Source organism: Lottia gigantea (genome assembly GCF_000327385.1).
Source record: "Lottia gigantea unplaced genomic scaffold LOTGIsca_29, whole genome shotgun sequence".
NCBI lineage: Eukaryota > Metazoa > Mollusca > Gastropoda > Lottiidae > Lottia > Lottia gigantea.
The window spans coordinates 2,127,117-2,141,869 of NW_008708943.1; the positions used below are offsets into that span (position 1 = coordinate 2,127,117).

The window sequence follows — 14,753 nt, forward strand, 5'->3', positions numbered from 1 at the left end:
TGATCTATGTTTCTGTTAAAATGTCAATAAAATTCATGTAAAATACAATTCCAACACATTTTTAAGTAATTCAATCATTCACCATCATCTGTTCAATTTTTCTGTTATGGTACATCACATTAACAATTTATCTTTTAACACATAATATAATTTGAATTCCTTCATAGAAGTATAATAAACATGTTCTCAATCTGATCTAAATATAAATCTTGCTTCGTAATTTGTTTGTTTTCGATAGGTAGTTAATAAAATAATATATAAATTAAGGAGTAAGACGTTTTGGATCACGTGGGAATAGAGAAGTTTTTCTAACATTGTCTAATCCTAGATATAACATCAATACTCTCTCCATACCTGAAAATATATACATAAGTTAGATAATTCCATGAGTATTTCCAACCTTAACAAGTAATCCTTCGAGTAAGACTGAGATGGGTTGCCTGATAATCAATGCATAGATGGATAAAAGGTCAAATATGTTCACATATCTGATCTGTATGGAAATGAAGTGTCAATATCTTCTCTACAACAGTGTCCCGATCGGCAATCACAGCATTGACCAGTATTCAGAGATTCATTATAATTTTGCTTGAATCAATAAAATGCCTTTGAAAAATATATTACCTATTCCTCCACCAGCATGAGGAGGCGCTCCATATTTAAATGCATCAATATATGATTTTATTTTACTGATGTCTGGAATGAAAAGAAGATTTATCAGGTGACTGGTTCATCTTAATAACAGTGATTGTGTGAGACTTAACCATAGATAAAACTATTTACAACGGAGTGAAGACTGGAGACAGAGGGTTTAAACCCAGGACACAATTAGATTTTTCCCTGTCAGTGATATAGCTGATATTATACTGCAGAATGGGCATATCAGAGACCCTTTGAAAATTGAAGATCTAAAGCAAGTAAACGAAGCAGAATTTCCTGCCAAAAATTTCTTTTTACCAAATGCATGGCTTGACCCATCTTCACTTGTGCAATAAGTAAATAAAAGTAAACCACCCTTTTATTGCATATTTAACAGCCTTTTCAATTATAAGTCAGAGTGATCAAAGTCAAGATAATGTTCCTTCCTACCTATTTCATGTTCTTTTGCACGTTCTAGTAAGAATTTAGAATCGTGTATTCTCTGAGCACCAGACAAGATTTCCTCTCCTCTCATAAACATATCATAAGAGTTGGACCATTTCTGGAAGTAAAAAAAATCATAACCATCAAGAGTTTTTGAATTTTCAATCATGGAAAAAGCAATAAAGGTAATAAATGTTATATTGACTGCAAAGAATTAATCTCTCGGAACTTTATGATCTGAACTATATTGCCTTCTCACTTCAAATATAACAAATAATTTGATTGGCCATAAAAAAACACAACTCTGATTTCACAAACAAACATTCTTAAATAACCATATAACTATATCATATTCTTAGGAAATCCAGATGGGAGGGTCCAAAAAGCTAAAGTGTCAAACAGATGACTGGCACACTATTTCTTGCCATGACAAATACCAATATTAATAAATTTACCTTGTTATTAGGATCTGGCATGGTGTAAAATGGTCGAACAGCCAATGGAAACTTGTCAAGAATGAAAAAATCTGTATCATACTGAAAATTAATACATAATAAATTTAATTAAGATCTTGATACATAATCAAAGTTTAGAGTGGATTCCTTTAATTCAATGTAACCAATTCCTTAAAATGTGAACCCAATTTAAAACTATCATGTTATCAAAAGGCAATTAATAGAGGTAAAGGCTTCCACATATCAATGCTGTGACAAGCATTTTAATTATCCTAAGAAGCATTCCAATCCACAGCACTTAATCACTACACAGTCAATAATACAACTCTGTACAGAATGAGTTATTTCCTCTGTCTGATCTTGGCTAATATGATGCGCAATATATAACTTACTTTGGCTTTAACCAGACGACCCAGTAACTTTTCATTTGGTGTACTAAGATCTTCGTCTTCTTCCATTTCAATACCAGCTGCTTTCAACATCTGTACACCTTCACTGTAGTCCAATCGTAAACTGAAATCATATAGTAAGATAGTTAACTATGGCAATCATTCTTGTACAGGACTTCTTGGTCATGTTCAGTAAAGGTGGCTTGAGTTAGTCAAACACACACAATAAATTCATTTGGCATCATATTGATCAGAGCCATGTTCCACAATAAACAATTGTCATAAATGTATCTTGTATGGATTATTGATCAAATTTTTTCTACCTGGGTCTTAGAAATCTAAATGGCTCTGCAGGATATTGTTTATGAACAGCAGCAATTTCTTCAGCATACCTGAAAAGATAAAAATTATCTTTTGTATTCTTTTGTACCAAAGAAATAGTAGTTTAATCACTACAGTTATCTCTTAACTCCATACAAATTCTAAGGGAAGAAAACCTCTTTTGAATCTTTTAACGATAGGACACTCCCTAATCTCTATGAAAATATTAGGTAAACTTACTGTTCCTGTAGACCAGAGAATATAGAACAGAACAACTCTCCTATAACATCTAATACTTCATGATAATGATAGTTAAAAGTCATTTCCATATCCAAGCCTACAAACTCTGTTAGATGACGGTGGGTATTGGAATCTTCAGCTCGAAACACTACAAATTAAAAGACAAATCAAATTCGCTTAAATCATTTCAACTGAAAGAAGGTTTCATATTGTCTGCATCACATCATGAGTTTGCCTGATAAATCTAGTTCCTCAGACATGATATATGGATGGGAATGAACTCCCCAAAAAGGTAACATTAGATGTCTGGAAATACTAGCCACAAAATCACATTTGTATATCAAGTCTGAGGATCTGGGTAGGGCCAGATTTGTCAGACTTTTATGAGAATATCACTTTTTAAGATAAAGCCTGTATACAAGTCTCAAAGGATTTGAGATCTAAACAATTGATATCTCGAACAATATATGTACAGCAAATTTTAAACAGGTCTGTACTTACCAGCTCCTACTGTAAAGACTCTATCAAAGTCAGAACATATTGCCATCTGTTTATATAACTGTGGAGATTGAGCTAGGAAAGCGTTGCTTTTAAAATAAGACACAGTGAATACATTAGCTCCTCCTTCAGATGCAGCTGTAACAGAATTTAAACATTAAAAGTTTCACTATCATTAGATCTGTAGGAGAAAAGGGCTTTCATCACAAAAGGATGCTATTGGAAAGAATGGTATCATATGACGCAATCTTCTTGTATGCACAATGAACTTTTTTATCAGTAATAATAATGAATTGCTTGGGTGGGATACCATGAGATACACTCATGTAACATATATCCACAATTCAAAGTCTTTGGAATCAGTTATTCTGAAATCTACATGAAAATCATCTATAAACTATTTTCACAAAATTCTAACATAATGACATACCTGAAATGATTTTCGGTGTATGGATTTCAATAAAGCCCTGTGATGTCAGATATTCTCTAAATAATCGGCAGACTCCAGCCTCTATACGGAATATAGACAGACTAGTCTGGGTTCGTAAATCTAATATTCTATTATCAAGCCTTGTATCAGGATTCACTGTAGCCAATTCCTGGATAGTAAAAATTATGACATCATATAGAGTAACTTCCCTTGAAAAATTTTTACTGCGATATATCAGCCATCGAAAAAGATAAATTCCTCTGTTCACATCAGAGCATTTAACTCTGGTAGATAGAAATCCTTCTGTGTAATCATTGCTTAAGAAATTTTTTTATATACAAAATGTTAATTAATACTACTACCAACGTAGTTCGTTGAATTAAAAGTTATCAGGCTCTTACCCCTTCCCCCTCTCTTCGACTAGCATCATCTATTTGTAAAGGAAGTTGTGGCTCAGCAGAACTTACAACCCAAATCTGGAAGACAAATTGCAGGCACTGAATGATTCAAATCTCTTCAATAAACACACTGAATATACAATAACATTAATGTGGTCTCTATGTTATTTCATATATTTTATAATTACAACAAAATTACTTTAAAAAAGAAAGGAGGTTACAAATGTATATTGAATTGAAATGGTGTTCTTTACCCTCCTTTTCTACTCATGGTTGTGCTGTTATAATACCCTACAGTATGAAAAGCTGTAGAAGAAGATGTATACTAACTAATACTAACCTGTTCAGCATGAAGTTCAACATCTTGCTGTGAACAAGCCTCAATCTTCTGATCTACTGTACGTATAAAACCTTCCACTTCAATAATAGATTCCTTATTGATACTGAAATATCAGGTATACAAATTAAATACTTATATTGACAATATGAAATTTGTAAAGAAAACAATCTATTGCATTCGGACTTTACAGATAGATCACCCAATAATTCTAATTGTATTTGTCAGTTATTTGTTCTTCAGTACTAAAATGTATTGCACTTTTCGGAAACATTTGTGCTCCATGCCATCCACACAGAAACATTCATAATTGGCTTGTAATGACATTTTTACCCAGTAATCAAAATGTGTCTTTTTATTTTAAAATTAGGCTAAGTCTCCTTTTGTTATTGTTTACTTTGTTGAGAACTACTCTTAAAATCTGACATAATTAGATTCATTTGTACACATTTTCCCATGAGTCATTAAAACAATTGTACAATATAGGCTAGAAAAGATGAAATGTTACTTACGAGGCAGCAAATTTAATCATCTGTTTACTGACTTTTTCACCAACAGATAATAATGCTTGAATGGAATATTTTTGTTGACGTAATACAAAAAAACATTGTTTTCCTGAAATATCAAATTTGTACAAATCTTATATATCTATAGATAGATATTTTGAAATTAACAAAAGGAAACTGAGGGTTCTCATTTATGACTAATTGCTACATTTGACTTTACTAAAATCTGAATTGTTTTTAAAAAAACTTAAAAGTTGACAAATAAATGATATCATAGATCATTATTATCTCCCTTGAACCACAATATACTGAATCACTTTTATTATTCTTAAAAACATTGGCATTATATTACCTTTACTACGACTAGTATGCAATCGACCACGAAGCCACACTTTTTGGCCAGCTAAATCAGTTGTTAATGTTGAGATTTTCTGTAATCTCCGAGCTGATTTGGAAGCTGATTGGATGAGAGGTAAGTTACCATAGTTATCTTTGGCATAATCTTCGGTTTCAACTTCCTACATCAAAAAAAAGTTTCTAAACTTTAGCATTAAATTGAACAGTGACTTATCAATCAGTAGAAAATAGTAAAACTTTTGAAAGCAATTTTTTGAAAATATGACCGCATCCATGGTTCAACTCTTCAACCAAATTTCATCATAATGGTTTATCCTCCAGCCCCAGAAGACTGGCATGATAATTATACTCATTTGATCTTTAAAAAAATTAACTACAGAGTTAAATATAATAATACAACTTACTGCCTGCTGTTTATTTTGTTGTTTCTCAGCCTTTTTAGCAGCTTTCTCTGCTTCTTTCTGTTGTTTTTTCAAACCTTTCTTACTGGTTGGCTTACCATCCATTCTAAAAATGTATTACGACCAAATAAATATTAAATCAAGGAAAAAACAGTAGCCTATTCATCAAACTTGTAGTAAAAACCAAAGAGCACTGATTTCAACAAATTTCATCAGAAGAATTTGTAAAATATCTACTCAATCAATGAATGATATGTTGAGGTATGTCACTGTCAGTAGTGTCAGAACAGTATTGCATCATACAATCAAACAAAACATTTAAAGATTGTAAGGCTAATAAACTCTATTAATAAAACAATTCAAGAAAAATATCACAAAGGCTTCAAATTAGAATTTAGCAATTGTGAGTACTGGTACAATATATAGTTATAGATATATATCACAGGTTAAACAGGTTAAAATATTGCATAAAACATTAACCAGTGATTGGTGTTCAATAAAGCTAAGTTCATATATCGTATCATAAATAGACTCACAGTTAGATAAATATGTTATATGACCTGTCACTAGAAAAAAACAAAATGTTTGCTATGTGTATTTTTGTACCAACTTGTTGAATGTATGAGCACTTCTCAATTCAATGTTAACTGGATTAGAAACCAGTCTGTAATTTTTATATTTTCTGTCCTTCATTTTTCACACTTCAATATTAGAAATTTTGAAACAGGTAATCTGTGGCTGATAGTTATGAAGTAAAGTATATTTGGTTAGATTTCTAGGTTAGGCTATAAAATATTGCAAAACTGTTGGAATAGCCTACTACCGTAATTAGAATCTTATTAATTACATCAGGGTGTCAGAGTTCATACAGCAATAACAATAAGCATTGCTCAATAATGGTAATAAAGCTGAAGATCAAGTTTATATGTGTACCGGTACCCTACTCCATACATTTGAATAACACATAAGTGTCATAAATAAGACAACACGTCAGCAAATAAGAAAAACAATTTCCAGTAATCCAGTAGATTAAGCCTACCTTGGATTTAAGACACTGAAAACATAATCAGATACCGGTAAATGTATTCCGATTTCATCATTTTTTCGCCTAGGACCAAGTTGGTAATTTGCAAATAACAGACACCAACTTCAGAAAATGCATGCACGTTCACTTTAATCTTACCCGATAACATCGTCAGTGTTTTTAACCTGGTCCATGTTGTCTCGTCTGCCTCGGGAGATTAAAATAATCTGGCTCAATCTTAAATAATGTTGTCAAGTCAAGCAGAACGAAGCCTGTTTCCTCACGTTCACTAGTCCGAACACGGCCACCATTCACTCCAACACACACGTGCCAATCCCAGCATTCACCGCTCAAAATGGACGGTGTTTAGCGCAGGCCGAATTTTACACTTGATCTTGATTTAATTTTAATGCCGCCAAATGAATTTGTGTGGGGGCCAGAGTAGATTAGATAGATGGCAGAAACAACCAAGATGTCGCGCAGAAAACAATCCAAACCATCGCACGTGTATAGTAAGTGCATTTTGTTAATAAAATGGGTCAATCTAACGGTAAATTTGGTGTCGGGCGTCAACAAAATTTAACATGCACGCACTCCATTACGCGTGCGCACGTGACGTGTGATCTGAACGTGACACATTCCACAGTAAAATATTCCGTGACATACTCAATACAATTTTTGAAAAACTTCAACAAAAATCTCTTTAGCTTCAAAACTTTGTAACCACTGAGCTATTTCTGATCCTAAGTTTTCTAAGTTGACAGTGTCGGCACGTTTCAGTACGTGCACAAATTTCACCGTTACCTTCAAGTGCATGGCACATCTCTCTCGATTTATATTTCTACCGCATAAATATTGTCAAACTTTGTCAGCATGCACGAGGGAAAACGTGCTAAATCGAAGAAAAGTGAGATAGAAAATGAAAAACATTTTAACCTGATGTTGAAAATACAATTTTCTCGATGAGATCATCCACTCTTTAAAGTGCTGGTGCATTAACAAGGTTCAGTTTGTAGTGTGTATTGAATGTTGAATTCTTTGATCTTATCGCCTGGATTCTTATTTCTTTGATCTTTGCTGCAGGGTGAGATTTGATTTATTTTTTATGATCTATAGCTACTGTTTGGTAGATCTACTGTGACTGTGTTGTTGGATAACCATGATAATGTTTACATTCATTGAAATTATATGAGCTGGAAATCCTGTAGGCCCTATTAGTTTAAAAGCTGAAAAAAGGAACTTTTTAATGAATGTAAATATTTATAAATATGCTTCTCATCTGTGTATTTTCTGTCTACAAAAAATACTTTTGTTATTTAGTGTAGGGCTATTATGTATTATTATATACATAGATTTAATCATAAATCAGATTTACCTAAACATAAAAGTTATCTGCAATGTTTTTTAATAACAGTAGGTCTGAATAATTATGATTTGTTTGAGAATGCTTTTCGATAATAACACATGCGAAGAAAGGTGTATTTCTTAAATGCAGACTTAATTGTTTAGTTTTCACATACTGTACCTTTACCCAGATATATACAAGCACACTGGCTAAAGAGAATACAAAAGCCTCTGTTTTGAATTATAATTCTGGCTTTTTATTGGGTTTTTTTTCTTTTTACTGATTATTTAGAACAAACTATATAATTATAAATTTTTCATGCAAATTATGAAGGCAGTAAAGTTTAATGGACTATAAACTTTGGTGTCAGTGAAATTGAGCACAGTATTCTGATAAATTGAATTTTGAATTTAACCAATTAATGATATATTTAGTTAATAAGTACCAGTATACATAGTTAATATTAGTGATTGTCTGAGCATGTAATTAATCAATTAATATTACTAAAACATAGATCAGTTGAAGGGATGGAGGGAGAGAAATAGATTCCTGTAGTGACGCAGTGTTCATCTGAGCATCCTTACATACCTTTGCAGATTTTAGAGGGCATTGGTTATGGGGTACGGAGGTTATGGCAAGGGAGGGAAGGGAATTACCCCAAAATTACAGCCTAAATATGCCACTGGATTTCTTACCAGTATTGCTAGAGATTATCTAAGTTATGTGATAAGTATTTCTTTACCTTTTATTTGTTGCAAGTCACATGAGTGAATTTTATTTTTTTTTTTTTTGCAGATGATTCTGATGACGAAGATGATAAGAAATTAGAAATTGATTTAAGTCGAGTTAAAAAAGAAGACACGGAATTTGAAGTCAAGCCTAAGGAAGAAGAATTTGAACCTCAAAGAAAACGCCCTAAGCGAAGTCATTCAAAAAAGTCGCAGAGAAAGAGTCCAAGGAGACCACCAAAATCTGAAAGCGAATCAGAAGGAGATCCTATCCAAAGTGACGCTGAAAATGAAACAGTAGAAGACATTCCACAAGGAACCAATCCTGAAATTAAAGTAGAGGAGGATAGCACTATTTCAGACCCTGGTGTAGAATTAGAATTAGTTGATGACGTAGCAGATGAATCTCTATCAGTATTTTTCACAAGGGACATAAGATTAAAAGGGAGAACTTGTGAATTCTGTGGAGAGGTGAAAGCAACACCTGCTGCGTTACAACGCCATCGACGTAAACATACAGGAGAACGCCCATTTATATGCTCGGTAAGTGCCTATTTGAAATTGCTGCCTCAAGATTTCTGAAGTTTTTTCATATCCAGATCGCAGTTCAATGTCACAGGTAGACACAAAAAGAGTCCAATAGCCATCCAAGATCTTTCAAAATGATTAATTCAAGAAGGCTGTTAATAGTGTTCCAGTCATCTTTTTGACACCCCCCTCAAACTTAAATGGACTCTCTAATACATGCTCCTTCTTGTCAATATGATATAGTCACTTGTTTGACACCCCCAAATTTAAATGGACTCTTCAACACATGTGCTTTCTTTTCAATATGAAACTGTGTTAAAGGAGTATTTTTGCTTCACCAGTGTGTTTTTTGTTACCAGTCTAATTATTTGCTGCTTGGTTTTGAAATCAATTTATTTTGTATATTTTAGAAATGTGGTAAAGCATATAAAGCTAAACGTAGTCTGCAACTTCATCAAATCACCTATCATCCTGGTTTGGCTGAACAGGAAAAAGAAGTTGAAAAATCAAAGAAAACTTACAAAACTACAACTGTCAATCCAGAAACTAGTTCAATTTTACAAGAAGCTTTAAAAACTCGTGGTCTTCAATCAGACACGGGAAATTCTCAGGACTCTAATAATTCCTCTACCTCAGAAAAAATAGTTTTTGGAAAGGAAGAAGTTGTGTCCATCGCAAAAAAAGATTTATCTGAAAAAGGTGACAATGTGTCCATTGAGACAAATGAACATGCGGGTGTGGCAAAGAAATGCAGAAACTCCGCAATGATTTCATTGTTAAAATCTGTGCCGTCTGTTTCCCAAACAACTGAAACCATTCTTACTTCAACCATTAAATCTTCAACAAATAATACTACGGACCACAAAGAACTATTGGATATTAATTCAGAGTTATCCAATCCTAGTGAGATTATTGATAAAAAGAATTTGGAAGTTAGCACTGATAATATTGTGTCTGCTACTTTGAAGCCTGAAAAAGGTCAAACCACGCAAGCTAATTTGACTTCTTTAAAAGAAAAGGGAACAGTCTTATCGGCTATTTTAACTGAGGGGAAGAAAGCATATCAACCTGCAGCTAGTGATTTGCGACAGACTAACACCTCCTCAGTTTCTGCTGCTTTGAATATTCCAAAAGTCCCACCTTCTGTATCGAGGCCACAACTCTCTGAAGTGTCATCTGCTAAAAAGAATTCAGAAGAAAAGGATAAGGTTACGCCACCTAGTGAGATGTTTGGTGATCGCGTCTGTAGCTACTGTGGGAAATATTTTGCAAAACCAAGTGAATTAAAACGTCATCAGTTGGTTCATACGGGGGAGAGACCATTTAAATGTGAGGTAAGGTGCACTATTTTTCATTTTATAATGATGTTCTCAATTTGTTGTACCGTTAAGCATCCTTTATGCCATTTGGATTTGCTTTATAAAAATAAAAAGTAAATTCAATAGAAAGGTATAATTTTATGGCATTAAATCACTGATGATATTCATAAAATATTTAAAATTTCTGTGCAATGAAATATGATTAATAGTGAGCAGAAAAGTAAGTTGAGTACCGGTAGCTCACTGCCCAGATGAACCTATGTAGAGTTCAGTTATTCATACTTCATGTGCCCAGTACAAGGTTATTGCTTAAAGGGGCATTCCAATTTTTTTGTAAAACATTTTCATTATCAAAAACATCGTAAATTATACCTGAAAATATTTCTAAAGTATGCTAATTATATCTATGTATCTACTTTTCAAATTTGTTTTAAGGGTTAATTAAAAACTGAGAGTACAAATTGTTAATTAAGCATTAAGACCTAGTTTCGGTGATTGTCTTTATAATGACTCGTTATATTTAGTTGAAATCTTTAGAAAACGTAGGAGACATAATTCTCTAGAATTAGGCGTTTATTTTACTCAGATCTAACAGCTTGCAAAAAGCATAATGAACTTTAAAAGGTTACATAATTAACTGCTGGATTTTTTTAGTTAAAACTTTCACATATGTTATGGGATACATTTCTGTAGATTTTGGTTTAAATTGGAGCAAAAAATTGTCAACCTACAAAAAAGCGGAATGTCCCTTTAAAGTTATATTTGTGGCCATGACTAGTGCTTATAAAGAACTGTTACTATTTATAACACCCAATATAGAGTGAATTCATAATTTTAAAAATTCCTTGTTCCTCTATTTTAGATTTGTGGAAAGGCATTTAAAGCCAAAGGTAGTCTGTTTTATCATCAGAAAGCAGCCCATGATGTTGATGTGGAACTTAGTGAAGGTCTAGAAGAGAGATATTTGAAATTAAAAAGTCGAGCTTTGATGAAGTCATTATTTGTGAAAGATCGCATGTTAGAACAGGAAAGGGCCATAACTGCTGAACATTCTCAAAAACAATTATTAAGTATTAATGATATTAAAAAAGAAAAGGATTCTCCATTCCAAATTTCTCCAAATTTTCCTGTGGACCAATTCTCCCGTTCCAGACAAGGACTTTCCAGAGATGGGAGTCCGGCAATCGGAAGACAGTTTTCCAATAGCAGTGAATTATCTCCTGGTGAGGGACGTGGGTTGGAAGGTATGGAGTCCGAATCTCCAGAAAGTTCGGAATCTGGAAATTACCGCCTTGATCGCTTGACAATCAAAAACGAAACTGTAGTGATCACACGAATTGATGGGGTTAACAAGGAATCAGGAAATGACGTTACTGTCTATAAATGTTATATTTGCAAAAAGATTTTCACGTCATTGAGTAAAGTCCAATGTCACATGTCTTTGCATTTTGACCTTGAACTTACGACCTATCAGTGCCAGTCTTGTGATGAGTCTTTTGATTCGAAACTGCTGATGTTAGAACATGCTAAAAGTCACCAAAATTCTTCTCTGAACACAAATTTAACGAGTGATGTTGAGTCTACAATGGAGGTTGAGGATAATTCCAACCAATCAAACGACAATAAGTCAGCCAATCAAAATAATGGCAAGAAATACTTTGTGAATTTAATGACTGGGATGTACGAATGTCGTTTTTGTAGAAAATCTTTTTCCAGAGAATTCCTTCTTCAGCGACACGAAAAAATCCACACAGGTCAGAAGGGTATATACTGTAAAGAATGTGGTAAAGGTTTCACTGAACCTATAACGCTTCATCAACATCTTGAAAAAGTTCATGGCATTCCAAAATTATCATCCTTAGATGGCGTTCTTCAAAATGGCACCCACCTTGAAAATAGTCAAGATTCTTTAGGTACCACTGATGTTGATATTAAAATTGAACCAACTGAAATTGAAGATGAAAAGGACAAGACACCTGAAAAACGTGACTTCGAAACTGCCAGGAGATTATTAGAAAAGGAAGGTTACAAGGAGGAGATAACTGTTGTAATGCCATCTGATCCACCAGAAGATGACAGTGATGGAGAAATGTCAGATTCTAGGGATTCAAACACCATTTCAGACATTCCAAGCTCAGATACTGGTGATATTGATGATGAAGCCGAAATCAAAAATGCACCAAAGCGATCTCTGATGTCATTCTGTAAAGATGGCCAACCTGCTAAATCTCGTAGAAAAACAACTCCACCAACCAAACTTCGAGGCAGGGAAGTTGAGAATGGGGAAAAGATGGATATTAAAGAAGAAGTTATGGATGATAAGGGTTCAACAATCACTGTTCTACCAAACGTTCTAACTCCTGTCTCATTATCAGCTTCAAACATGATTACTCTGAATCCAATACTTCTTGCTAACTCCATTGCCGCTGCATCTCAACCAGGCCTTAGCCCGTTTCTTCGTGGCCTTCCTGCTTCAGGATTAATAGAAGACTCCATTCCTTTTAAAAAAATTGCTCCAAAACCAAATCTTGGAACCACACCAATTCCTGCTGTCACCCCAATCTCTATTATTGTTCCTCAAGAAGAACAGACACCAACATCAGCAGCACAAACTTCACAGAGCTGCACCAATTCACATTCCTCACCAACTCAAGACCATGACAACCTAATAGGTTTCCCCCGTCTGCAATGGAATCCCAATATTTCGGAAACTGAAAGTGGAGGATCAAGCTCTGGTAGTTCAGGCGGTGAAGGAAAGGATGGTAAAAAACACAATACACCAAACTGGCATCATTCTACACCAGAAGATTTATCAGTGTCAACAGATGGACGTAAAGTTACCTCCCTTTCTAGAACACATTCCAGGTTAGTTGAAATTTTTTTTTGGGGTATTAACAGCTCTGGCCTAATACAGGATATGTCAATACTCATAAATGTTCATTTTCTGACAAGGATATCTGTTGATTGACTGCCACCAGTTTGTTAGTTTATGATCAGATATTGGATATTGAAGATGCCTTATACCTATTTCACATAATACTGGTAATATAAAGTATTTTTTAGAAAGTCAAGAAACTATTAACTCTTATGACCTTGACTGCAATAGCCACCGTTATTGTATTATTGAAGTTTGTAAATGCAACAATTTGTATACATTCGAATACAGCCATTCAAAGATAATAATCTGTATGATGCATTATTGTAATATTTTTCAGATTACATGTTGTAAATCAGCCAGTAAATCGAGATAATTTATGTAAACCAACAGTTCTACCTGATGGACGTTATGTTTATCGCTGTGAAATTTGTTCCAAAGATTTCTTGTCATTCTCAGATGTCAACAGGCATATGGATTTTCATGAAGGTATGTTCCTTTTTTCTGCTATAACTAATAAAATGGATTAGTATAATTGTAATTTTGCTGAACTGGTCACACTTAAGCAGACACTTTATATTGGTAACGTATAAACAAATCAATGTTTTAAAAGTTCCTAACATCTATTTTCAGATATTCGGCCGTATAAATGTGGATTTTGTGATTATTATGCCAGAACAAACAGTCAGTTAAAAGTGCACATGATGAGACATCAAGGTAAATATTGTTTATATCATTATAGATAAAATATAAGTATCATAATTAAAAAAATTACAACAATAGAATATTTTCACTGTTAAAATAGTGCTAAATACATCAATTGTAGAGCGATATATAGAAATACCACTGTTAAAATAGTACTCAATACATCAATTGTAGAGCGATATAAATACCACTGTTAAAATAGTACTCAATACATCAATTGTAGAGCGATATAAATACCACTGTTAAAATAGTGCTAAATACATCAATTGTAGAGTGACATAGAAATACCACTGTTAAAATAGTACTCAATACATCAATTGTAGAGCGATATAAATACCACTGTTAAAATAGTGGTCCATACATTGATTGTAGAGCGATATATAATACCACTGTTAAATAGCGCTCAATACATCAATTCTTTAACCATATTCTCATATTTTTCAGGTATTCGTGAGTTTTGTTGTAAATTATGTAATTATAAAGGTGTCACCCAATCAGATTTAAATCGTCATACCAAATCACAGATTCATACTCTGAAGGCTCGTAATGCCTGTATTCACTGTGGAGAGGGGTTCGTTACCAGATCTAATCTTGATAAACATATGGCCAGCAACTGTTCTATTAAAGGGTATGCATTATCGGCTAGTGTACGGAAAACTTAAATGATATTTTTAGCATGTCAAGAAATAAATTTTGTTGTGGTAAAATATGAATGGCATTTAAAAAAGAAAAATGAATTATAAACAAGATACTTAATGGTTGAGGTTAAGAATGAATAACAGCAGCTGAAGTAAGAAGGCTAGAAAATATAACT

General features: G+C 33.4%; 2 protein-coding genes across 2 annotated transcripts; one reads left to right on the plus strand and one right to left on the minus strand.

Annotated features, from left to right (window-relative positions):
* Positions 1–262: 262 nt before the first annotated feature.
* On the minus strand, positions 263–5,520 carry LOTGIDRAFT_118845 (hypothetical protein; the record flags this gene model as incomplete). Its single annotated transcript, XM_009056886.1, has 14 exons — positions 263–354; positions 625–696; positions 1,090–1,201; positions 1,539–1,619; positions 1,931–2,051; positions 2,251–2,319; positions 2,489–2,636; positions 2,990–3,124; positions 3,417–3,585; positions 3,818–3,892; positions 4,155–4,257; positions 4,664–4,766; positions 5,010–5,175; positions 5,419–5,520. The coding sequence occupies 14 exons, from the start codon at positions 5,518–5,520 to the stop codon at positions 263–265; spliced, it is 1,548 nt and encodes a 515-aa protein (XP_009055134.1).
* A 3,415-nt stretch (positions 5,521–8,935) lies between these two features.
* LOTGIDRAFT_118548 (hypothetical protein) lies at positions 8,936–14,601 on the plus strand (the record flags this gene model as incomplete). Its single annotated transcript, XM_009056887.1, has 7 exons — positions 8,936–9,055; positions 10,267–10,374; positions 11,222–11,284; positions 11,987–12,149; positions 13,598–13,723; positions 13,868–13,951; positions 14,384–14,601. Coding segments are annotated over 7 exons (882 nt in total), but the record flags the coding sequence as incomplete, so codon positions are not given.
* Positions 14,602–14,753: the final 152 nt, after the last annotated feature.